Source organism: Hemitrygon akajei, chromosome 28 (genome assembly GCF_048418815.1).
Source record: "Hemitrygon akajei chromosome 28, sHemAka1.3, whole genome shotgun sequence".
Lineage (NCBI taxonomy): Eukaryota > Metazoa > Chordata > Chondrichthyes > Myliobatiformes > Dasyatidae > Hemitrygon > Hemitrygon akajei.
This window is the reverse complement of record NC_133151.1, coordinates 176,518-203,542: the sequence shown is the minus strand read 5'-3', so window position 1 is coordinate 203,542 and position 27,025 is coordinate 176,518. Positions and strand designations below refer to the sequence as shown.

At 43.7% G+C, this 27,025-nt stretch overlaps 1 protein-coding gene across 6 annotated transcripts in view; it reads right to left on the bottom strand.

The window, feature by feature from the left end:
* Positions 1 to 27,025, bottom strand: part of LOC140717613 (uncharacterized) — a 344,930-nt gene that overhangs the window by 142,740 nt on the left and 175,165 nt on the right. For all 6 annotated transcript variants that reach the window (XM_073031183.1, XM_073031184.1, XM_073031186.1 and 3 more), the window contains 3 exons: positions 21,664 to 21,699; positions 9,846 to 9,899; positions 7,988 to 8,041 (listed from right to left, as the gene is read on the bottom strand). In XM_073031183.1, coding sequence (XP_072887284.1) covers positions 7,988 to 8,041; positions 9,846 to 9,899; positions 21,664 to 21,699 — 144 coding nt within the window. The remainder of the gene's footprint in view (positions 1 to 7,987; positions 8,042 to 9,845; positions 9,900 to 21,663; positions 21,700 to 27,025) is intronic.

Below are 27,025 nucleotides of genomic sequence, written 5' to 3'. Positions count from 1 at the left end.
CCTGTCTGAACCCCTGACTATCGAGTCCCCTATTAATATACCAACTCTGAGGGTCCTCCCAGAGCCTGGATCCCACCCACACTGGCTGTGGCTTGTTACAGTGACAGACCAGCTGCTCCTTCCTAAACTGTTCCACCGCATGGTTCCAAATGCACAATGGACTAAACACTTTCTCGAGGACTCTGTCTACACTCACTGGCCCATCATCAGATAATCATTTCCAGCTCTTTGGGACTGTCTCCTTGAATGGATGTCCAGGAGACACCGTACAGTGACTGAAACCAGAAGTGCATTGATCAGGGTGCAGCAGCCCTCCCTGCAACACTGCTTCGAATGCTTGCAAGTACCACAGCAGCTGTCACCCCAGGACCAGATTACAAGCTAACAATTAGCACCCACGGCCGCTTCAGGTAATGGCCAAGAATCCTGTTCAGTGATTCCTGTGTGGGGTCTCTTAGCTCTTCAGCACACAGCTCACTCTCAGTTACACATTGTTATGTACCCCTAGGGTTCATTTTTTCTGTGGACTGTCACTTGAATATACAAGAACACACAGACACACACGGCTCAGAGTCAAGATGGATTCGGTCAATGGAAGACATCAGTGAGTCAGTCGCTGGTTTCAACGTTCAGAAGCCAAAAGCGGTGAGTTGAGATCAATCCTGAATATTGATAAATGACTCTCACAAGTTTCTGCAACTAGACGAAAGTTTGCAGAGAAGAAAGGAGAGGAGAGGAAGGTTTGAATCAGAAGAAACCTAGTGACAAAGAGATCACTGTTTGGACTCTCTCTTCAAGTAGTCCATAAGGGGTGAGTTTGTTTCCATTCGAATACGAAAGTGTGATTGTCACGTAGTTAATCCACAGGAGTGGGTTCTCTGGTGGGGGAACACCTTTCTGAATGCCACGTGTGTGTTTACCCTTTGTCTGGGTGTGGCAGTTCACTGAAGAAAGGCACCCCTGTGGCAAATCACCGTTGGAGTTATTTCTTATGTCGCAGAACTGGATAAGTGGCTATCACGTTGTGTGTGATTGGGGTAACCTTGTGGAATCTACCAGTGTGTCGACCCTTGCCTGGGTGGTGGTTCCCTTGAAGATGGTCCCTTTTGTGATGAGCTACTGTTGGTGATAATCCATATGTGGATTCTGTCTGAGTATCCTGTGGCCACCACTTTGGGACATCCCGTAGCTGAATTCGGGTGTGGTATCACTTGTGTTGAAAGAATACTCGCTGAAGATCACTGACGGTGATACTTTGTGTGTAGAGTGGAACAACTTCAGAGATAAAACCTACTGCTATTGTTATTTTGTATTGCTGTCATGGAATCTGTGGAATATCAACGCAATTGCCTTCTCACAACCTTCGCCTTTGGATTACAAACATCTCACATTAATTAACCTGTGCATCTGAATAGAACTTCCTTACATACTAATGTAAGACTGTATCACTTACCACCTAAGTTTGAAGAAGTTTGGGAACTTTATTTTTTACACCTATATATGCATAACAGCATTAACTCTTGATTTACCTGGTTTAAGTTACTATATGACATAGTTACTAATAAAATAATGTTTTGTTAACAGCAAAACCAGACTCCAGGTGTGTTCTATTGCTGCTGAACTTTTACAGGGTCGTGTGTAAGTGACACACATGGATGTGTTCCCCAGAGGGGAGTAGTTGCCAGTGGACAGCACCCACAGCCATTCCCTTTAACCTGAATGCTCCCACCATCCATCGATGATTTCAGTGCCTTTGTGTCTTCAAATCACAGCCTGTGACTGTACACAAGCTCTGTGTCTCACAGTTTCCCCCACCCCATCACTGCACTAACATGTTAACCAGAGTCCAGTTCACATCCCTTCCTGTGCTTCTCATACATAAACACCACTCAGTCTCAGCCCTCAGTCACTGAACATTCTGAGCAGCAGTGTAAAGAGTTGCAAAAAGGTACAGTACAGAGACAGGTCCTTTGGCTCATCACATAATTCCATTAGCCCATACTAGACCATATGCTTGTATGACTTGACTTTTTCAACTGCCTCTCTCAAAGTTTCTCAACCATCGTGACTGTACCTTATCCCACCACCTCCTCTGGCAGCAAGTTCCAGGCAATACTCACTAGCCCTTCAAATTGCCTTTAAACCTCCTTCCTTTTCACTTTATAGCACCAGTGGTCAGGGTTCAATTCCCACTGCTCTCAGTAAGGAGTTTGTATGTTCTCCCCAAGACAGCCTGGGTTTCCTCTGGGTGCTCTAATATCTTCCCACATTGCAAACCTGTACAGTTTAGGGTTGGTAAGTTGTGGGCATAATTTTTTGTGCTGAGAGCTTGGTGACACTTGATGGCTGCCCTAGCACATCCTCGGACTGTGTTGGGCATTGATGCCAATGACGCATTTCACTGGATGTTTTGATGTTTCGATTTACATGTTGCAAATAAAGATAATCTTTAAATCTACATACAGTATTTTTGATATCCCAAACATGGGAAAAACATTTTGGCTGCCTACCATATTTATACCTCTATAATCTATATTCTGTACATCTATCGCGTCACCCATCAGCCTCTTTTTCTTCAGGAAAAATAAAATCATTATGTCCAGTCTCTCCCCATCTCTTTTCCAATACAGATAACATCCTGGTGAATCTCCTCTGCACAAGAATGACAAAGATGTGCAGCCCTTCACAGATAGAATTTCTCTTCGTCCCATTCAGACCCCCAGCCTGAGGATTTGACCCTGTTCCAGACTGCTGGAGAGCCTCCAGTATCTACCCACCAATTCCCACTTTGCCTTTCCCTTTGTGTTTGTACTTTCCTCAGGCACCCTTGATCAATTCCTCTGTGCCTGTCTCTGTATTCTCTGAAGGGACCAGCAGAATTCTCTAAAGGGACCCAATATTGCTTCATGATGTGTACTACCCCACCATTCCTACCTCCCTCTCCTCATTCTTCCCAGTGGCCCATCCCCATGAAATGCTGCAGCAACCTACTCTCCCAATCACTCTCCCTCACATCCAATATTCTTGTTCCCAATAAAGCCCAGATTCTGTCCTTGCAACACACACTCAAGATGCAGGAGGAACTCAGCAGGCTTTCAGCATCTATAGAAAAATTACAGTTGACGTTTTGGGCGAAAATCCTTCAGCAGGACATTCTGTCCTTTCCTGGTTGTACACAAGGACTACTGAACCCTCGGTGAGGTTTGTGGATATGTGTGAATGTGTTTATCAGACCTAGAGGGATGGGTCACCCTACAGCACAAAGATAAACCTGATGCTATCTCTCCACTCCGCTCCCTTCACCACTCCAGTCTTATCTCTGCACGGCCTCACCCACACTTGTCCCCAGTGATTTTTGCCAAATGAAGGTGACATAATGTGTTAGTTCTCTCAGTTGTTAACCCCATCACCTCCCCCTTACCCACACCCTTTGTTACCACACTCCCCCATCTAACACCCTCCTTCCACCAAACCAAACAGCCATCCAGTTTCCCCTGCTCAGCTTTGATCCTACATAATGCCCTCTCATGCCTCACTTGCCAAGTGCTCATCCTGTCTGAGAGACACACAGAGGGCTGACAATCTAATCCCATCATGCTTGGCTCGCCAAGTGCCCATCTCGTCAGAGACTAAACAGAGGGCTGACAATCCAATCTTATCATGGCTGCCTGCATTGTACTGATTCATCAGCTGCTCTAAACTCTAGATATCCAGTTGGTGGTGGGAGCAACTGTTCCCACTGGTTTGGTGATCTTGAATTAATTACACAGAGTAGATTCAACTTCTTGTTTTGAATTGGGAGTGGGAAGGTAGCAAAGACCAGTTTGAGATGGTGCTGGTGAACACCAGTCACTAAATACAGGTGGTGGCAAACAAAACAAAGAATACAACTAACAACACACACAACATGCTGGTGGAACACAGCAGGCCAGGCAGCATCTATAGGGAGAAGCGCTGTTGACGTTTCGGGCCGAGACCCTTCATCAGGACTAACCGAAAGGGAAGATAGTAAGAGATTTGAAAGTAGTGGGGGGAGGGGGAAATGCAAAATGATAGGAGGGGGTGGGATGAAGCTAAGAGCTGGAAAGGTGATTGGTGAAAGTGATACAGAGCTGGAGAAGGGAAAGGATCATGGAATGGGAGGCCTCAGGAGAAAGAAAGGAGAGGGGGGGGGGAAGCACCAGAGGGAGATGGAGAACAGGCAAACAACTAAATATGTCAGGGATGGGGTAAGAAGGGGAGGAGGGGCATTAACAGAAGTTAGAGAAGTCAATGTTCATGCCATCAGGTTGGAGGCTACCCAGCCAGTATATAAGGTGTTGTTCCTCCAACCTGAGTTTGGATTCATTTTGACAATAGAGGAGGCCATGGGTAGACATATCAGAATGGGGATGGGACGTGGAATTAAAATGTGTGGCCACTGGGAGATCCTGCTTTTTCTGGTGGACCGAGCATAGGTGTTCAGCGAAACGGTCTCCCAGTCTGCGTTGGGTCTCACCAATATATAAAAGGCCACACCGGGAGCACCGGACGCAGTATACCACACCAGCCGACTCACAGGTGAAGTGTCGCCTCACCTGGAAGGACTGTCTGGGGCCCTGAATGGTGCTGAGGGAGGAAGTGTTCCACCATCTCCCTCTGGTGCTTCCCCCCCTCTCCTTTCTTTCTCCTGAGGCCTCCCATCCCATGATCCTTTCCCTTCTCCAGCTCTGTATCACTTTCGCCAATCACCTTTCCAGCTCTTAGCTTCATCCCACCCCCTCCGGTCTTCTCCTATCATTTTGCATTTCCCCCTCCCCCCACTACTTTCAAATGGTGGTGTTCCACCACCATTTTGTGTGTGTTGTTGTTTGAATTTCCAGCACCTGCAGATTTCCTCGTGTTTGCTCTTTAAAGAATACAACTAAATACTTTATTAATAACTCCTTTTCTTGTTTGTGGTAAACGATCACCACAAACAGTGGAGAAGTGAGTGATGGTGAGGCTGAGTCAAGGGTTAAAGCGTGCGGGTGAGAGGCAGAGTTGGGGTGAAGTCAAGGCATGTTTGACATAAAGTCAGGATGAGTGAAGTGGAGCAAAGTTGAACAGATAATAGGTACTTTGTACTTTGAATTTTGAATGGCACCTGCTTTGTTGCTTGTTTTCTAGTTTACTGTTCTGTGTTTCTATTTTACTGCGTTCTGTTTCTATTTTATTGTGTTCTGTGTTTCTATTTTACTGTTCTGTGTTTCTATTTTACTGCGTTCTGTGTTTCTATTTTACTGCGGTCTGTGTTTCTATTTTACTGCATTTTGTTTCTATTTTACTGCGTTCTGTGTTTGTATTTTACCACGTTCTGTGTTTCTATTTTACCGTGTTCTGTGTTTCTATTTTACTGTTCTGTGTTTCTATTTTACTGTGGTCTGTGTTTCTATTTTACTGCGGTCTGTGTTTCTATTTTACTGCATTTTGTTTCTATTTTACTGCGTTCTGTGTTTGTATTTTACCACGTTCTGTGTTTCTATTTTACCGTGTTCTGTGTTTCTATTTTACTGTTCTGTGTTTCTATTTTACTGTGGTCTGTGTTTCTATTTTACTGTGGTCTGTGTTTCTATTTTACTGTTCTGTGTTTCTATTTTACCGCGTTCTGTTTCCAGTTTACCGCTTTCTGTGTTTCTATTTTACCGCGTTCTATGTTTCTATTTTACTGCGTTCTATGTTTCTATTTTACTGTGTTCTGTGTTTCTATTTTACTGCGTTCTGTTTCTATTTTACTGCGTTCTGTGTTTCTATTTTACTGCGTTCTGTGTTTGTATTTTACCACGTTCTGTGTTTCTATTTTACCGTGTTCTGTGTTTCTATTTTACTGTTCTGTGTTTCTATTTTACTGTGGTCTGTGTTTCTATTTTACTGCGGTCTGTGTTTCTATTTTACTGCATTTTGTTTCTATTTTACTGCGTTCTGTGTTTGTATTTTACCACGTTCTGTGTTTCTATTTTACCGCGTTCTATGTTTCTATTTTACCGCGTTGTGTTTCTATTTTACTGTGTTCTGTGTTTCTATTTTACTGCGTTCTGTTTCTATTTTACTGCGTTCTGTGTTTGTATTTTACTGCGTTCTGTGTTTGTATTTTACCGCGTTCTGTGTTTGTATTTTACCGCGTTCTGTGTTTCTATTTTACCGTGTTCTGTGTTTCTATTTTACTGTTCTGTGTTTCTATTTTACTGTGGTCTGTGTTTCTATTTTACTGTGGTCTGTGTTTCTATTTTACTGTGTTCTGTGTTTCTATTTTACTGTGGTCTGTGTTTCTATTTTACTGTGTTCTGTGTTTCTATTTTACTGTGGTCTGTGTTTCTATTTTACTGTGGTCTGTGTTTCTATTTTACTGCGTTCTGTGTTTCTATTTTTCTGTGTTCTGTGTTTCTATTTTACTGTGTACTGTGTTTCTATTTTACTGTGTTCTGTGTTTCTATTTTACTGTGTTCTGTGTTTCTATTTTACTGTGTACTGTGTTTCTATTTTACTGTGTTCTGTGTTTCTATTTTACTGTGTTCTGTGTTTCTATTTTACCGCGTTCTGTGTTTCTATTTTACCGCGTTCTGTGTTTCTATTTTACCGCGTTCTGTGTTTCTATTTTACCGTGGTCTGTGTTTCTATTTTACTGTTCTATGTTTCTATTTTACCGCGTTCTGTGTTTCTAGTTTACCGCGTTCTGTGTTTCTAGTTTACCGCTTTCTGTGTTTCTATTTTACTGTTCTGTGTTTCTATTTTACTGCATTCTGTGTTTCTATTTTACTGTGTTCTGTGTTTCTATTTTACTGTTCTGTGTTTCTATTTTACTGCGTTCTGTGTTTCTATTTTATTGCGTTCTGTGTTTCTATTTTACTGTGTTCTGTGCTGTTCTGCTGAGCATTGTGGGCATGCTAAGTTGGTGCTGGGAAGTGTGGCAACTCTTGCAGGCTGCCACCAGCACATCCACAGGTTATGTTGCTTGTTGATGCAAATGTCATTAATTTAATGAAGAAGTACACTCTGAATCTAGCAGAAATGCAAGGCAGCAGGGAGGGGATGAATGGGTCAAATGACGTCTTTCCATGCAGGAGGAATTTGAAGAAATAAACAGTAATGCCAGGCAGTGTCCTGGAGTTCTGTGAGAGGAACATGGTAATGCATCTCTACCTAGCTGGAATCCACAGATGACAATGAGATGACGGTGGTAATGCATCTCTACCTAGCTGGAATCCACAGATGACAATGAGATGACGGTACTAATGCTAAGAGAGGTACACACACAAAATGCTGAAGGAACGTGGATTGATTGAGATCTGAGTTAGATTGAGCAGGTTAAAAGGTCGGCAGAACATGGTGGGCCAAAGGGTCTTTATGGTGCTGTAATGTTCTGTGTAAACACAGCTGTTCAGGTCGCACCAATGGAGAGAAACCAACAGCTGATGTTTCGGGCTTAGATCCTTCATCATACTTGGGGGTGACCTGTGGTCAAGGGGAGAAGCAGTTTTCTGCACTAACACAGAGGGGCCCTTCCTGAGACAGCAGATGGTCATGGTCAATCACTACTATCAAGATAGCAGTGGCCCAGCAGCTGACTTCACACTCTGGGATGGGAGGTGAACCCTTGAGTTCTGGCTCAGAGCTAAGTCCAGTAACAGTGATCCCAGGCCACTGTCAACTGGAAAGGTACATCGCATCCGGAATTTTTCCAGTTAGTGGACAACTTCCTCCCACGCTGCTCTGATGTACTGGGAAATCGCGTACGAGGCAAGTTACAGCAGTCGTTTCCCATTGCCTTTTGCCGGGTGAGTTTTTTTTTAAAGAGATCACCAACTCTTAACCCAGCAGGAATGAAAAGCTGGCCAGTTTCGAACTAGAGAGCTCCCACTCCACAGTCCAGCACTGATGCCACTATGCTACCAGCCGGGTACTGACAGCTACTCATAGAATAAAAACAGGTTCTGGATGACAAAATCCTGCTTTAGTGTGGAGCACCAACCTTTTCCCCTTTCAGTCCTTGGGATCCTGTGATACCTGGGTCTCCACGCTCCCCCTTCAAAACAGATAGAATATAAAAACTTCAGTGTGAAATTATCACCAATGCAGAACAATAGGATATTAAGTGACTTGTATTAAAAAAAAGTGTTTGCCACATTTCCTGCTCTCAAAGCCTTCTGAGAGGAGATGCTGCTGGTGAGGGCTGTTGACTCAGAGGACAGCAGGCAGTGACTGTGTTCCCAAGCCTGGGGGGGGGGGCAAGGGGCTGGGGGAGCATTTCTCCAATTGGGTAACCTAAGAGTGGCACTGGCAAAACGTTGGTCTCCCCAAGGGGCAACCGATCCCACAGTGTCGGCCAGTACGGAATATCGATGGTCTGATGAGACCAGTCAAGGTGAGATCTCACAAGGTGGTTCTTTTTGGTAGATCAAATATGATGGCAGAATATAGTATTAATGGTAAGACTCTTGGCAGTGTGGAGGTTCACAGGGATCTTGGGGTCTGAGTGCATAGGACACTCAAATCAGCCATGCAGGTTGACTCTGTGGTTAAGAAAGTGTGATGTACGCAGTGCCAGAGACTGATGTTCACAGTGTCACTGAGACTGATGTCATTGTGATGCTCCCTGTGTCACTGAGGCTGATGTCACTGTGATGCTCCTGTGTCACTGAGGCTGATGTCACTGTGATGTTTACAGTGTCACTGAGACTGATGTCACTGTGATGCTCCCTGTGTCACTGAGGCTGATGTCACTGTGATGCTCCCTGTGTCACTGAGGCTGATGTCACTGTGATGTTCACAGTGTCACTGAGACTGATGTCACTGTGATGCTCCCTGTGTCACTGAGGCTGATGTCACTGTGATGTTCACAGTGTCACTGAGACTGATGTCACTGTGATGCTCCCTGTGTCACTGAGGCTGATGTCACTGTGATGCTCCCTGTGTCACTGAGGCTGATGTCACTGTGATGTTCACAGTGTCACTGAGACTGTTGTCACTGTGATGTGCCCAGTGTCACTGAGACTGATGTCACTGTGATGTGACCAGTGTCACTGAGACTGTTGTCACTGTGATGTGCCCAGTGTCACTGAGACTGATGTCACTGTGATGCTCCCTGTGTCACTGAGGCTGATGTCACTGTGATGTTCACAGTGTCACCGAGACTGTTGTCACTGTGATGTGCCCAGTGTCACTGAGACTGATGTCACTGTGATGTTCACAGTGTCACCGAGACTGTTGTCACTGTGATGTGCCCAGTGTCACTGAGACTGATGTCACTGTGATGTTCACAGTGTCACCGAGACTGTTGTCACTGTGATGTGCCCAGTGTCACTGAGACTGATGTCACTGTGATGTGACCAGTGTCACTGAGACTGTTGTCACTGTGATGTCCCCTGTGTCACTAAGGCTGATGTCACTGTGATGTTCACAGTGTCACTGAGACTGATGTCAATGTGATGTACCCAGTGCCACAGAGACTGATATCAATGTGATGTTCACAGTGTCACTGAGACTGTTTTCAATGTGATGTGCCCAGTGTCACTGAGACGGTTGTCACTGTGATGTTTCCAGTGTCAATAAGACTATTGTCAATGTGATGTGCCCAGTGTCATGAGACTGATGTCAGTGTGATGAGTCCAGTGTCACTGAGACTGATGTCAGTGTGCTGTGACCGTTACGACTGAGTGGGAAGAACGTGAACATCCTGCTACTGACAAATTCAGGCCTTTTTACCTCTGTGATTTACGTGGGCAGAGATCTACAGGGGCATGAAAATCAGCCCTTGGGATGAGCAAACACCGTCTGTGATCTGGGTGAGCGGGCCTGCAGCAGTGAAGGCTGGAGCGTGGACCACCTACCTTGTCTCCCTTCTCTGCATCATGCCCAGGGACACCTTGAGGACCACGCTTGCCCTGTCAATAACAAAGGAGAATGTTAAGTATTGGTTAAAATGCAGAGTTCAAGGACAGGTACATTTCTAAAGTAACTGCATGACACCCAGAGCACTTTACAGGCAAGGATATACTTCTTTAGTAATGGTACTCTTACCAGATATCTGTGCTCAGCAAATCCCAGCTCAACTTTCTGATTATCACCAGGAGTAAACTGTAGCACCATGGTATGGGCAGACTCTTTATTACCTGTGCCAATGTAGCGAGAGGAGTGGGCAAGTAGTGGATATTGTCTCCATGAGTGCAACGTCCTCTCAGCTTAAACCCAGGGAAGAACAGAATGATCCCCTGTGACACTCACTGAAAAAGGAGCTCTCGGCTGTATGGCTGAGCACCATAAAACATCACCAGTACTCCAGGCTGAAGTGTTAGCCACCTTGTTCCTACATGCTCTCCACTTCTGTGGTAACTAAATCTCTAAAATTACAGAGTCACAGAACCAGGTCCTTTGGTCCATCTAGTTACTGCTGGCTTGCCTTTTTCCTTGTCCCATCTACGTGTACCCAGATGACAGCCTCTCACATACGTATCCAATCTTATATCTACATTCGGCCCTCCTTATCCGCGGGTTCCGCATCCATGGATTCAACCAACCGTGACTCTGGATAACCCGGAAGTTCTCTCTCCAGCACTCGTTATTTGAGCATGTACAGACTATTTTTTCTTGTCATTATTCCCTAAACAATACAGTATAACAACTATTTACATAGCATTAGGTATTATAAATAATCTAGAGATGATTTAAAAGTACAGGCAGTCCCTGGATTATGAACGAGTTCCATTCCTGAGTCCGTCTTTAAGTCGGATTTGAAGTCGAAACAGGTACATCTGGTATTATTTAGCGTCAGTTAGTCAAACGTTCGTCTTTGTATATAGTATACATTTTACCTTTCTATGCATATAAAACACTTAGGAAATGCATGTAATTCAACAATTAAACCACTGTGTTGCTTTGTAATAATTGTAGCTTTCATCGGGGCATTGCCTTTCTCACTTTATTCTTTAAAATTGTTCCGCTCGTTGACAGACTGTAGCCTAACACTTTTCCGATGACCGATGGCATTTCACCTCTTTCCGATCGCTTTATTATTTCCACTTTATTTTCAATCGTGATCGTGATTATTTTCGTGAACAGAAACACTGCAGATTCAGAGCTGCTGCAGGTCCTAATGACCACCGCACTGAGACAGGTTAAATAAAGTCCGGGGTTCCGCTAGGTCCTAAAGACCACCGCACTGCTCAGGCTAAATAAGGGACTTGAGCATCCGCGTTTTTTGGTATCCTCGGGGGGGTCCCGGAAGCAATCCCCCACAGATAAGGAGGGCCGACTGTATACAACTTTTCTTAAATGTTACAATTGAACTCACTTCTGCTACAGCTCATTTCACACTCCTACCACTCTGAGTGAGGAGACTGCGCCTCGGACTCTCCTTAAATATTTCACCTTTCACCCTACAACTATGACCTCTAGTTTTAGTCTCAGCCAACCTGAGGGGAAGAAGTCTGCATGAATACATCCTATATACTATGTTACAACACGCACCTTACTGTGCCAGCCTCCTGTGTTTAGATACTAACTCCCTGGAATATGGTTAGCAGGTCCAGCCTCTTTAACGATTCAGGCCTGCCCGCTAACTGGCAGCCATGTTTTGGTGCTCAATTGTCAGCTTAATTTCGGATTCTCATCTAGTGTCCAGTTTAAAACCTGACTTCATTTCAGACTCATCTGGTGTCTCAGCGTTAATCTCCAGAACTTGGGTCCTAACCATTCATGGTACCTAATCATACTGTGACTCTCTCACAGTACGATTGAGCCTAACATATCAGAGCTTCTTGCCAGCTGTGGCCAGCCACAGCGAGAACATTTCTAGACAGACCCTGGAGACACATGACCTCCAGGTCGCCATGCGCCAACTATCACAAGAACGAAGCCAGAGTCATTCGGGTGAGGCTGTCAGTCGTTCTGTGGAGCCAATTCATCTTCCGACCCTAGAGTTTTTGCAGTGACCCGGACTCTTGCCATGGCTTCCTCACTCAATGTTCACTGGTGTTTGAACTCCAGCTGTCCTGTCCGCAACGGAGCGCAGAAAGGTGGCTCTCCTGACTGGGAGGGCCTTGGCCTGGAACAAAGGAGCAAAGGTCAGAGATTTGCTTGGACTCAGTGGTATTCCTGGCCGCCATGGAGAGGGTGTTCCATCATCCCACCAGAGCAAACCAAGCCTCGGACTGTCCGATAAAGCTGTGACAGGATAGTTATTTAGCTGCCTACTATGCTATTGAGTTGCAGTCTGGCCGAAGAGAGCAGCTGGAATGGGAAGGCCTTGGCCACTCTGTACTGCCACGGACTCCGAGGTGAACTAAAGGATGCCCTTGCCTTGGAAGAGCCCCTTGAAGCCTCCATAATCACCTGGTGGACAAGATGATGAAGAGGTCTAGCCTGAGGCCAGCCTCAATGCATCACAGTTCTAGTTCCTGACAAAGACTAGCCCGCCTCCTGCTCAAGATCCTGGTGACCCACCTGCAAGAATGGTGATATACTCCCTCCCTACTTATCTCCCTCCTAGCACTTATCCTTGCAAGTGCAATAAGTGCTACACCTGCTCCTACACCTCCTCCCTCACTAACTTTCAGGGCCCCAAACAGTCCTTCCAGGTGAGGCGACACTTCACCTGTGAGTCTGTTGGGGGTCATATATTATGTCTGGTGCTCCCGAAGTAGCCTCCTATATATCGATGAGACCGAACATAGATTGGGAGACCACTTCACCACCAGAAGAAGCAGGATCTCCCAGTGGCCACCCATTTTAATTCAACTTCCCATTCCCATTCTGGTATGTCTACCCATGGCCTCCTCCATTGTCGAGGCCACACTTAGGTTGGAGGAACAACATCTTATATTCTGTTTGGATAGCCTCCAACCTGATGACATGAACATCAATTTCTCCAATTTCTGGTAATGCACTTTACCATTTCCCATCCCCTTTTCCTTCTCTCACGTTATCTCCTTGCCTGCCTATCGCCACCCTCGGGTGCTCCTCCCCACATTTTTTTCTTCCATAGCCTTATATCCCCACCTATTAGACACCCCCTTCTCCAGCCCTGCATCTCTTCACCAATCAACTTCCCAGCTCTTTACTTCAACCCTTCCCCCTCTCAATTTCACCGATCACCTTGTGCTTCTCTCTCCCCTCCCCCACCTTTTAAATTTACATCTAATTTTTTTTTCTGCAGTCCTGCCAAAGGGTCTTGACCCAAAATGTCAACTATACTCTTTTCCATAGATACTGCCTGGCATCTGCAGACTCTCTCGTGTTTAAAAAGAGAACATGCAGATATTTACCTTCTGAAGCTCCAAAACATCAGACTAAAGTAATGCACCTCTTCTCTCTCCCTTCCCCTTTAGGATGCTCATAGGCCTCCAGCTGTTTCTCCCCTCCTCGGGACACTGTGAATACCTGATCATACCCTATGGCCTCATAAATGTCCCAGCTGTTTTCCAGGCTGGGATACTCTCCATAAGAATGCTTTCGTCTACTTGGATGAGATTCTAATCTTCTCAAAGTCCATGGAGGAGCACGTCATTCACATCAGAGTTATCTTACATTTCATTAAGAGATCGAGGAGATTTGCTTCATCACCTAAAACATGCAAAAACCTCTACAGATGTATCGTGGAAAGCATTCTGACAGGCTGCATCGTCTGGTATGGGTGGGGGGGGGGGGGGGGGGGGAAGGCGGGTGACTACTGCACAGGATCGGAATAAGCTACTGGATGTTGTAAATGTAGTCGGCTCCAGCATAGGTACCAGCCTCCAGAGTATCCAAGACATCTTCAAGGAGCGGTGCCTCAGAAAGGTTGCATCCATCATTAAAGATCCCCATTTCCCAGGGCATGCCCTCTTCTCATTGTTACCATCAGGAAGGATGTACAGAAGCTTGAAGGCACATACTTAATGAGTCAGGAATAGCTTCTATCCCTCTGCCATTTAATTTCTAAATGGACATTGCAACCCTGAGCACTACCTCACTTTTTTTTATATTATATGTTTTGCAGTATTTTAATCAAACTACTTCTTCACAAATTTATTTTTCTCTATTATCTATATTATCATGTATTGCATTGTACTGATGCTGCTAGGTTAACAAATTTCACGACAAATATCAGTGATATTAAACCTGATTTTGATTCTAATGAGACTTTTAGATCATGGACTCTGTATCAACCTGGAGAAATCCAAATTTCACATGGTCACCATTTTATTTTTGGGTTTTGTCATCTCTAATGGCAATTTTAAGATGGCTTCCACTAAGATAAAAGCAGTCAGAGATTGGCCACAACAATCCAATGTGAAACAAGTCCAATTAATCCAAGGATTTGCCAACTTTTGCAGAAAGTTCATCAGGAACTTCAGCTCAGTAGTGGCTCCACTGACAGCACTAACTAAGAGATCCAGGGGTTTGGACAACTGAAAAGGAGGCTGCTTTTTCAGTGCTGAAACAGCAGACAGTTCCAATTTTGGTTTCACCTAATCATTGTGGAGGTGGACATCTCAGACATCGGAGTGGGTGCAGTGTTGCCTCAACGGCCACCTTCGGACAATAAACTGCTCATGTATGCGTTCTTCTCCAGGTGGCTATCCCCGCCAGAGGTGAACCACAATATCGGAAATCCAGAGCAGCTCACAGTCAAGTTAGCTTTGGAGGAGTGGCATCATTGGCTTGAGAGTGCCAAGAACCCTTTTATTGTACAGACAGACCACAAGAACCTGGCTTACATTTAAGAGGCCAAAGGACTGAATTCCAGACAGTCCATGAGGTCTCTTTTCTTTAACTGGTTCAATTTTGTCCTGACCTATCAACCAGATTCTATCAAAGAATCAGAAACCAGGTGCAATGTCTCATCCGCTCGATGAACCTGAAAGAGAGAAGCAGTCTACTACCATTTGTCCCAAGTTAAGGAGACAGAGCCAATTCATAGAGGATCACCACAATTATTCACAAGGCTCAGGTGCAAGGAGAGATTCCCAAGATCAGTCCTATTTATACTTCAATTGGGTCATGCATCCAGAATGAACACTCACCCAGCGATGGCCAGGACCCTTGAATTCATTAAGATACTGATGGTCTTGAATGGCTAAAGAGGTCCGACAATACGTGCAGGCATGCAAGGTGTAACAAGGAGCCCTGCACCCAACCTGAAGGACTTTTTCACCCTCCACCTGTTCTGGACAGACTATGGGTGCACATCTCCATGGATTTTGTCACAGGAATTTGGAGAAGGAAGTCTGAGAATCAGAACGGGAGTGCTGCGGGAGCCATTTTGATTTTTTCTTCTCATTGGAGTTAACAGACTGCGCAGGCATGTGACGTTGGGCAGTGAAGCGCGGAAGATCTAAAAGGAACACAGCCTCATACAGCGGGCAGCAGAGTGAGCCAGGAGCAGAGTGAAGGCTTAAGGGCTTTGGCTCAAGAGGCTTAGGCGGAAACAGGCGAGGCAAGGTAGGTTTAGTTTTCAATTTTTCCTGTTATTTGAGGAAAGGGGGAATTATGAGTGTGAGGGCAGCTTGCTGTTCTCGGTGTCGGATGTGGGAGGTCCTGGAGTCTCCTAGCCTCCCCGACGTCCATTCTGCACCAGGTGCGCTGAGCTGCAGCTCCTAAGGGACTGTGTTAGGGAACTGGAGATGCAGCTTGATGACCTCTGTCTGGTCAGGGAGAGTGAGGAGTTGATAGAGAGGAGTTACAGGCAGGTGGTCACACCAGGGCCACGGGAGGCAGACAAGTGGGTCACGGTTAAGAGAGGGAAGGGGAAGAGTCAGGTACTAGAGAGTACCCCAGTGGCTGTACCCCTTGACAATAAGTACTCCTGTTTGAGTACTGTTGGGGGGGGGGGGGAACAGCCTACCTGGGCGAAGTGGCAGTGGCCGTTCCTCCAGCACAGAGTCTGGCCCTGTGGCTCAGAAGGGTAGGGAAAGGAAGAGGAAGGCAGTAGTAATAGGGAACTCCATAGTTTGGGGGTTAGATAGGCAATTCGTGGACGCGATCAGGAGACCCGTATGGTAGTTTGCCTCCCTGGTGCCAGGGTCCGGGATGTTTCTGATCACGTCCAAGAAATCCTGAAGTGGGAAGGTGAGGAACCAGAGGTCGTGGTACATATAGGTACCTATGACATAGGCAGGAAAAGGGAAGAGGTCCTGAAAGGAGAATATAGGGAGTTAGGAAGGGAGTTGAGAAGGACCGCAAAGGTAATAATCTTGGGATTACTGCCTGTGCCACATGACAGTGAGAGTAGGAATGGAATGAGGTGGAGGATAAATGTGTGGCTGAGGGATTGGAGCAGGGGGCAGGGATTCAAGTTTCAGGATCATTGGGACCTCTTTTGGAGCAGGTGTAACCTGTACAAAAAGGACGGGTTGCACTTGAATCCTAGGGGGACCAATATTCTGGCGGGGAGATTTGCTAAGGCCACTGGGGAGACTTTAAACTAGAATGGTTGGGGTGTGGGAATCAAATTGAAGAGACTAGGGGAGAGGAGGTTAGTTCACAAATAGAGAAAGCTTGTAGACAGTGTGTGAGGGAGGACAGGCAGGTGATAGAGAAGGGGAGCGCTCAGACCGAAGATGTAGGGGAGAAGAAAGAAAAAGATAGTAAAGTTGTTTGCACCTTTAGGGATAAACAGAGAGTAAGAGGTTGAGAATTTCTTAAAATGCATTTATTTGAATGCTAAGAGCATTGTAAGAAAGGTGGATTAGCTTAGAGCATGGATTGATACCTGGAAATATGATGTTTTAGTTATTAGTGAAACATGGTTGCAGGAGGGGTGTGATTGGCAACTAATTATTCCTGGATTTCGTTGCTTCAGGTGTGATAGAATCGGAGGGGCAAGAGGGGGAGGTGTTGCATTGCTTGTCAGAGAAAATATTACAGCGGTGCTTTGGCAGCTTAGATTAGAGGGCTTGTCTAGGGAGGCTATTTAAGTGGAATTGAGGATTGGGAAAGGTGTAATAACACTTACTATAGACAACCTAATGGGGAGCGAGAATTGGAGGAACAAATTTGTAAGGAGATAGCAGATATTTGTAGTAAGCACAAGGTTATGATTGTGGGAGATTTTAATTTTCCACACATAGACTGGGAAACCCATTCTGTAAAAGGGCTGGATGGTTTGGAGTTTGTAAAATGTGTGCAGGATAGTTTTTTGCAGCAATTCATAGAGGTACCAACTAGAGAAGGGACAGTGTTGGATCTCCTGTTAGAGAATGAGATAGGTCAGGCAACGGTGGTATGTGTTGGGGAGCACAACGGGTCCAGTGATCACAATGCCATTAGTTTCAATATAATTATGGAGAAGGATAGGACTGGACCCAGGGTTGAGATTTTTGATTGGAGAAGGGCTAACTTTGAGGAGATGCGAAAGGATTTAGAAGGAGTGGATTGGGACAAGTTGTTTTATGGGAAGGATGTAATAGAGAAATGGAGGTCATTTAAAGGTGAAATTTTGAGGGGACAGAATCTTTATGTTCCTGTTAGGCTGAAAGGAAAGGTTAAAAGCTTGAGAGAGCCATGGTTTTCAAGGGATATTGGAAACTTGGTTCGGAAAAAGAGAGATATCTACAATAAATACAGGCAGCATGGAGTAAATGAGGTGCTCGAGGAGTATAAAGAATGTAAAAAGAATCTTAAGAAAGAAATTAGAAAAGCTAAAAGAAGATATGAGGTTGCTTTGGCAAGTAAGGTGAAAATAAATCCAAAGGGTTTCTACAGTTATATTAATAACAAAAGGATAGTGAGGGATAAAATTGCTCCCTTAGAGAATCAGAGTGGACAGCTATGTGTAGCGCCAAGAGAGATGGGGGAGATCTCAAGCAACCTCTTTTCTTCGGTTTTCACTAAGAAGGATATTGAATTGTGTAAGGTAAGGGAAACAAGTAGGGTAGTTATGGAAACTATGATGATTAAAGAAGAGGAGGTACTGGCACTTTTAAAGAATATAAAAGTGGATAAGTCTCCGGATCCTGACAGGATATTTCCTGGGACCTTGAGGGAAGTCAGTATAGAAATAGCAGGGACTCTGACAGAAATATTTCAAATGTCATTAGAAATGGGGATGGGGACAAAGGATTGGCATATTGTTCATGTTGTTCCATTGTTTAAAAAGGGTTCTAAGAGTAAACCTAGCAATTATCGGCCTGTAAGTTTGACATCAGTGGTGGGTAAATTAAATGAAAGTATTCTTAGACATGGTACATATAATTATCTGGATAGACAGGGTTTGATTAGGAACAGTCAACATGGATTTGTGCGTGGAAGGTCATGTTTGACAAATCTTATTGAATTTTTTGAAGAGGTTATGAGGAAAGTTGACGAGGGTAAAGCAGTGGATGTTGTCTATATGGACTTCAGTAAGGCCTTTGATAAGGTTCTGCACGGAAGGTTAGTTAGGAATGTTCAATCTTTATGTGTTAATATTGAAGTAGTAAAATGGATTCAACAGTGGCTGGATGGGAGATGCCAGAGAGTAGTGGTGGATAACTGTTTGTCAGGTTGGAGGCTGGTGACTAGTGGTGTGCCTCAGGGATCTGTACTGGGTCCAATATTGGTTGTCATATACATTAATGATCTGGATGATGGGGTGGTAAATTGGATTAGTAAGTATGCAGATAACACTAAGATAGGTGGCGTTGTGGATAATGAAGTAGGTTTTCAAAGCTTGCAGAGAGATTTAGGCCAGTTAGAAGAGTGGGCTGAATGATGGCAGATGGAGTTTAATGCTGATAAGTGTGAGGTGCTACATTTTGGTAGGAATAATCCAAATAGGACATACATGGTAAATGGTAGGGCATTGAGGAATGCCGTAGAACAGAGTGATCTAGGAATAATGGTGCATAGTTCCCTGAAGGTGGAATCTCATGTGGATAGGGTGGTATGCTGGCCTTTATAAACCAGAGCATTGAGTATAGGAGTTGGGATGTAATGTTAAAATTGTACAAGGCATTGGTGAGGCCTAATTTGGAGTTTTGTGTACAGTTCTGGTCACCGAATTATAGGAAAGATGTCAACAAAATAGAGAGAGTATAGAGGAGATTTACTAGAATGTTACCTGGGTTTCAGCACCTAAGTTACAAAGAAAGGTTGAACCAGTTAGGTCTTTATTCTTTGGAGCATAGAAGGTTGAGGGGGGATTTGACAGGGGTATTTAAAATTATGAGATAGAGTTTACGTGGATAGGCATTTTCCACTGAGAGTAGGGGAGATTCAAACAAGAGAACATGAGTTGAGAGATGGGCGGCAAAAGTTTAGGAGTAACACGAGTGGGAATTTCTTTACTCAGCGAGTGGTAGCTGTGTGGAACGAGCTTCCAGTAGAAGTGGTAGAGGCAGGTTTGATATTGTCATTTAAAGTAAAATTGGATAGGTATATGGACAGGAAAGGATAGGAGTGTTATGGGCTGAGTGCAGGTCGGTGGTACTAGGTGAGAGTAAGCGTTCGGCACGGACGAGAAGGGCCGAGATGGCCTGTTTCCGTGCTGTAATTGTTATATGGTTATAGGTCTTCCAAGGGGAATACTGCCATCACGGTAATTGTAGATCATTTTGCAAAAGCCTGCAAATTCATTGCCTTGGACAATTAATTTGAGCAGACAGGGGCCAGTTTTTGCTGCCTGGCAGCAGGTCTGGCTATTCTCTCAGGATTTGTCTTTCTGGGTGGAGTCCAGGAAATTAGTGCCCAAGTTCACTGGACCCTTCAAGGTTCTCAAGAAAGTAAATCTGGTGGAATACACCTTGCAGCTTCCCAGGTGGTCAAGATCAATCCCACCTTCCACATTTCCAAATTAAAACCTGTAAACACCAGTCCTTTAGCCCCACCATCATCAGTCCTGCCATCACCCAGATATGTTGATGGGGAACAGGTCTTCACCATAAGAAGAATTCTGGGTTCACGAACTGTTCAAAGTGTTAGGCAGTTCTTCGTGGACTACGAGGGATTCAAATCCTGGCAATAGTGCTGGTTCCTGAAAGAGACATCTTTGGATCCAACTTCATTCAGGACTACAGTCACTTTCTTTCCAAGCATCCAGGGCCGACAGGAGTTGGCTGTAGGGGAGGGGGTCCTGTTATGTCACGCACTGAATCGTGCCAGCCTCCGGGGTTTAGACTAACTCTCCAGAATATGGATAGCTGTTATGGCCGCTTTAAAGATTCAGGCCAGCCCCACTAATTGGAGGCCATGTTTTGGCGCCAGGGTTTTAATATTTAAAGAGCACCTGAACTGAGGTTTGGCGCTTACTCATCAGCTCAACTTTGGATTCTCATCTAAAGTCAAGTTTTGGACCCTGTCCTCATTTCAGTCTTGGATACTCCAGCAATTGAGTACTAACCATCCTTGCCTCAGTCTCTCATCATATACTGCTCAGAATTTTGTATACCGCTATAAGATAGCCCATCATTTTCCTCCACTCTAGGGAATAAAGTGCTAACCTATTCAACTTTTCCCTGTAATTGAGGTCCTGAAGTTCTGACAACATCCTTGAAAATTTTCCCCATGCTCTTTCAAACTTATTGATATCTTTCCTGTGGGTAGGTGACCAGAAATGCACATGGTACTCTAAATTTGGCCTCACCAATAATTATGTGATTCAAGTAAGGAATCACTAAATTTCTCTAAATGGCAACATCTTGTATTTTAACAGTGAGGAAAACCTAAAGCTTTGCCTGACTGAGATACAGTTCCACACACAATGGCATTGAGTGGGATGGCTGTGATTAGTGGGTCAAGCTCATCTGGGAGCTTGGCCCACTGGCACTGGCTGAGTGGCTTTGTCATCGGGACATGGCTGATGCCCAACAGATATTGGTCCCCATGGTCTCTTAACAGAAGGTGCGCATTCCCAAGGCTGCTGTGCTCAATAACCAATTAGACCATTCAGCCCATCAAGTCTGCTCCACGATTCCATCATGGCTAATTTATTATCCTTCTCAATCCCATTCCCCATGCTTCTCTCCATAACCTTTGATAACCCCATCACTCAATAATCTATCAACCTGTAATTTAAATAAACCCTTTGACTTGCCTTCCACATATGTCAGTGGCAATTAATAACATTGATTCGGCACCCTTTGGCTAAAGAATCCCTCATGGAGCAGTCCCTACCCTCCGACGTTCTACCCCTGTCAAAATCCACACAGGCTTAAATATGGCATTTCCTTTCCTTTTGGTCCTAAAGAACTGCCTACTGCAACTGGGTAGATATTAAGAGCTGCTTTCATGAATATAAGGAGGATGGCTCACTTGCGTCATCAGGTGTGTCCCAGGCTCCAGCCCAGGACCTGTTCCAAAGAGGGGATAAGGTATCCCAATTCCTAACATCACTGAGGTAGAGAGGACCCATAGAAATGAGTCATCAGCTGCAACGTCCCTGTAAGACTGGATTCTGAAATCAGATTTGCACATCAAGAAAAAATTTCAGCTTCTAACTTCAGTCTCAATCTCCCCTCCCCAGGAAATTCTGCCATTCAGCCATGCCGCTTTAACCCTGAGAAAGCTCCTCTGGAGGAAGAAGACTTTGAACTGAATGGCCCGAACTGTAGAGACAACTCCAGAGGTACAGCTCTCTCTACCATGATGCTGGATTCCGGCATCAAATCCTTGTTAATGCACTCTGTGGGATGCTTGGGCTTGTGTTCTGATAAGACAGCAGATAGTAAGGAGAGGAGTGACCACTGTACTCACCGACTTCCCAGGTGAGCCATGCTTGCCGATGCTTCCCTGCAAAGAGAACAGTATGTCACAGTGGGCAGTTCAAATCCATCACACAGCCAGACTCTGAACCCTTAGGTGATGCTGAGAATTCACATTTCTGCAAAATTTAAACAAACTCATTACTTTGCACTGACTTTTACCAACTGAGCTGGAATATATACAAAATGCTTGCCAGGGTTATCAAGGACATTATACAAATAGAGATAAAGGATAGAAATATGCACACTTCAATGACAGTCATATGTGGGACTATTATGGGAAGTGACGGACCTTCTGAACAGCTCTATTGTATTGGTCGTCTCCTCACAATGTACCAGACAGAAAGAGAAAACAAACAAATTCAAGGAGGTAGCAAAATGTATTGATGTTGAGGTAGTCCACATGGATTTCAGCAAGGCTTCTGTCAAGATCTCACCTGGAAGTCTGATCCAAAAGATTAGGCCCAGGAAGACACCTCCCAGTGTTTACCCAACTAACAGGAGTCACCTGCTCACTTCCAAATCATCAGCTGCAGCCTATTTAAACCTAGTCTTTGTTTGGTCAGATGGGGGAGGTGGCAGTACATAGGTGACAGGAGACGGTTGGTGGCAGAGGTGGCTTCTGAACTGTGGTTGAGTCAGAATGCCAGGTAGTCATGGTGGAATGGAAGAGAAGGCTGTAGGGGTCAATGAGTACTGGGAGAAAGTGCAGACAGGTGCAGTAAAAATAAATGAGAAAATTATAATGATGGTAGAGAACAACTATCGACTGAAAGGAAGGTGATAGAAGAGGAGTTTAATGTCTAAGCAAGGGAGTGAAATAAATGTATTGCGTCCAACAGCACTGAGTAACAGTTAATAGGGATATAAGTATGGCAAAGATTTTGCATGATGGAGCACTTTGGTTGTTTGTGAAAATTCGGAGTGGAGGGACAAAGTAATGAAGGTACTAAACACTGGCAGAAGTAAGGTTATAGAAAAGAGAGTATTGGGGAAAATAGTATTGAAGGGGTGATAACAGGAATGCAAATTGGAGAAAACCCCAAGGAACTAAAGAAAAATATTAAATGAGGATTGGCAACTGAGATAAAAGGATCAAAAGCAGTAAAGAATGGAGAAAAGGTTGATAACATCTGTAATGTTAATATTTCAGGGTTCAATCTTACCTGCAAAAGTAACGATTGGAATCATGTGTTTTAGTGTCAGAGCCTACGTCCCACCATCACTTAGTGTTATAAATGTAGAAATATGGCAATGTAATGGTGGTGTGTAAAGGAAGGCGGAGGTGTGTAGATGTGGAGAACATCTGTATGAGCAATGCAAACAAGATGAACTAGCAAAAAGTCGTTACTGTGGTGGGGCCCAGACAGTAGCCAATGGGAGATGTGAAGTCCAACAAATGAGAGCACAGCGTAATGTGTCATATGTGGAAGCAGTTAGCGTGATGAACAATGAGAGAAGAGTTAAAGAAGGAAATGATTCAAATGCAAATACAAGACAAGGTCATAGAAATAATTCAACAACAGCGATACATACAGATAAACTAGTTTTATTCATGATAAATGTTTACTAATTGTTCTGAGCAGGCAAAATCTAAAATGGAAAAGATAAAAATGATAGTGAGGCAGCAGTGAAGTTTTTGAATATGAGAGAGCTATCATGGGAGCAAGTGCAGGTAGAACTGGGTCAAATGTTCCAAATCTTGAGGTTTATTTACAAAGTTACTAATACTATTCTTCAGTGGAACACGAGAAGGTTAATAACAAATGGACAGAAATTTAAGAGTTATGTGAGGGATTTTGTTGAGAAATCAGATGTGATACGATTGCAAGAAGCATGACTTAACCCAACACTAATCAATGGTTCTGAAAGTGTAAGAAATGATAGTTAATGGAAGAGGGTGTGGGCGTATAACTTTTGTTAAAAGGGGTGTACAATATAGAGAATTAAAGGAAGGAGAAGAACGGGAGTACATAGTAAGCAAAATATTAACAAAGGAAGGTACAATTAAAATCATTAATATCTAATCCTTGTAAGAAATTAGAAATAGTTTATCTGCAGCAAATTGGTATAGAGTGTGGGGACAGCACATTGTGGGGTGAGCATGATGATTTTAATGGATCAGTGTAGAAGAACTTATGGAAAAGGAAAATTTGAAATATATCATTGATGGAAGTAGAAAAAGAGTAAATTTTAATGCAGGTTCTGAGGTAACGATTGATTTAACATTGGTTACAGCATCTTTATCAGGGAAGTGTTGATGGGAGGTTTTGAAAGAAACAGCAATAGGTAGTGTGGGGAATGGGCTGATGTATGGCCATTGTTAGAGTGGTCTTGAAAACAATTTGATGCTGCAGAACTGAGCAAAGCAGAGTCTGGGCCTGACAGTGAGGAAAGACATCATGTTTGATCAATTTAAATGGCAAGGCGAATTTGAAAGGTCAGATATGAACTGAATGGAGGTGGTGCAGCCTGGGCTCAAGAGCATATTGAAGTGGCAGAGCAAGAAATAACTCGAGATTTGGACAATTTAAGCACCAGATCAGATAGAAATGGTCAGGGTGTTGGGGCCAGAGACAGTGATCAGGAATTACAGAATATTAATATTAATCAGGATGTCGATCTCTATATGGCAACAATACACACACCAAGGAAATGGTGCCATGGTGGACAAAAGAGTGTGGGAAAGCAACAACACATCGTGATAGAGCATTTAGATTATTGAAGAAGATACAACATTTTCAAAAATTAATTGAGTGTAAAAAGATGCAAGCAATAGTAAGAAAAACAATTCGGAAAATGAATATTGCAGTAAGTTTTGTGGCTCTGGAGGAATACAAACACCCACTGAAAGAATTTGAAAGATAATTACAAAAGAAGTATTACCAGGGAAACGGGATAACCAGTGTTGTGATGGGTAGAGCTGCACTATTGAATGTAGAGAACGCAGTGCACACTTCTGTTAAAGTAGACAGTTCTGACAATATGAGTAATGAAGGAAAAAGGAGAAAAGAAGAAACATTATTAGATAACTTGGAAGCATTAGAGATGGATGGAAATTTTGAGGGTACATTAAATGTGATGTTCACCACGAAAGAATTAAATAGTGTTCTTAGACAGGCAAAGAAAACATCCCCCGGGAAAGATCAGATAAGCTATGTTATCTGATTTAGTCAGAAAGGGAAGGAAGTTATTTTAAGGTTATTTAATCATGTATGGGGGAGAAAGGAAAATTTCCTAAAGCATGGAAAGAAGCAATTATAATTCCAATACATAAACCAGGCAAAAATCCAAACAATTCGGCAAGTTCTAGACCAATAGCATTAACCTCACCATTTATGAAAGACCATGGAAAAAATGATACCTAAGAGATTGATGTATTACATTGAAAGAGAATGGGATAATTTTTAAATATCAGAGTGGGTTTCGGAGAGGAAGAGGAATCATTGATCAACGTGAGGTGAGGAGTGCTCAACTGAACAGGGAAACCACAGTAACAGTCTTTCCTGATGCAGAGAAAGCATTTGATATGATGTGGAAGGAAGGTTTGATCATCAAATTGCAGTATATAAATTGGGAATTAGAGATCGACTGCTAAATTGGATAAAAGATCTTTTAATTGGTAGATTTATCATGGTTGAGTCGGGAAATTGGGAAATCTATGTTAAGTAAACAAATTGTGGAAAAATCAACCCCTCAGGAAAGTGTTGCTAGACCATACTATTTGCCATATGAGAAATTATATATTTCCTAATATAAATAGTTGTATCAGAGTATCATTATTTGTGGAAAATGGAACTAGGTGAAAAAGGAGTGAGAATGTGAAATTTATAACAGAAACTTCAAGAGGCAACAGTTAAAGTGGAAGATTGGGCATTAAAATGGGGATTCAGATCTTCAGCAGCAAAATCCAAAATAATCTTTTTCACTAGGAAGAGGACAGAACAACTAGAAAGAAGTGTGACAAATGTTCAGGGGATATTTACGTGGAGTTCTGCACAGTTACATTTCAATGAGGCAGGGCAAGGATGGTAGGGTACAGGAACTGTGGTGTACAAAGGCTGTTATAAATCTAGTCAAGAAGAAAAGAAGAGCTTACAAAAGGTTCAAAAAACTAGGTAAGGATAAAGATCTAGAAAATTATAAGGCTAGCAGGAAGGAGCTTAAGAATGAAATTAGGAGAGCCAGAAGGGGCCATGAGAAGGCTTTGCCGGACAGGATTAAGGAAATCCCCAAGGTATTCTACAAGTATGTGAAGAGCAAGAGGATAAGTCGTGAGAGAATAGGATCAATCAAGTGTGACAGTAGAAAAGTGTGTATGGAACCAGAGAAGATAGCAGAGATACTTTACTTCAGTATTCACTACAGAAAAGGATTTTGGTGATTGTAGGGATGACTTACAGCAGACTGAAACGCTTGAGCATGCAGATATTAAGGAAGATGATGTGCTAGGGCTTTTGGAAAGTTGGATAAGCATCAAAGTTGGATAAGTCACTGGGACCAGACAAGATGAACGCTAGGTAATCAATGGGGATGGGAGAGGTTCCGGAAGATCGAAGGGTTGTGGATGCTGTTCCCTTATTCAAGAAATGGAGTAGAGATAGCCCAGGAAATTATAGACCAGTGAGTCTTACTTCAATGGTTGGTAAGTTGATGGATAAGATCCTGAGCGGCAGAATTTATGAACATTCAGAGAGGCAAAATATGATTGGGAATAGTCAGCATGGCTTTGTCAAAGACAGGTCATGCCTTATGAGCCTGATTGAATTTTTTGAGGATGTGACAAAACACATTGATGAAGGTAGAGGAGTAAATGTATTGCATATGGATTTCAGTAAGGCATTTGATAATGTACCCCATGCAATGCTTAGTGAGGAAGTAAGGAGGCATGGGAACCAAGAGGACATTACTTTGTGGATCCAGAACTGGCTTGCCCACAGAAGGCAAAGAGTGGTTGTAGACAGGTCATGTTCTGCATGGAGGTCAGTCACCAGTGGTGTGCCTCAGGGATCTGTTCTGGGAGCCCTAAACTTTGTGATGTTTATACATGTCCTGGATGAGGAAGTGCAGGGATGAGTTAGTAAATTTGCTGATGACACAAAGGTTGAGGGTGTTGTGGATAGTGTGGAGGGCTGTCAGAACTTACAGCAGAACATTGATAGGATGCATATCTGGGCTGAGAAGTGGCAGATGGAGTTCAACCCAGATAAGTGTGAGGTGGTTCATGTTGGTAGGTCAAATATGATGGCAGAATATAGTATTAATGGTAAAACTTTTGGCAGTGTGCGCAGGTTGACTCTGTGGTTAAGAAGGCATACAGTGCATTGGCCTTCATCAATCACTGTATTGAGTTT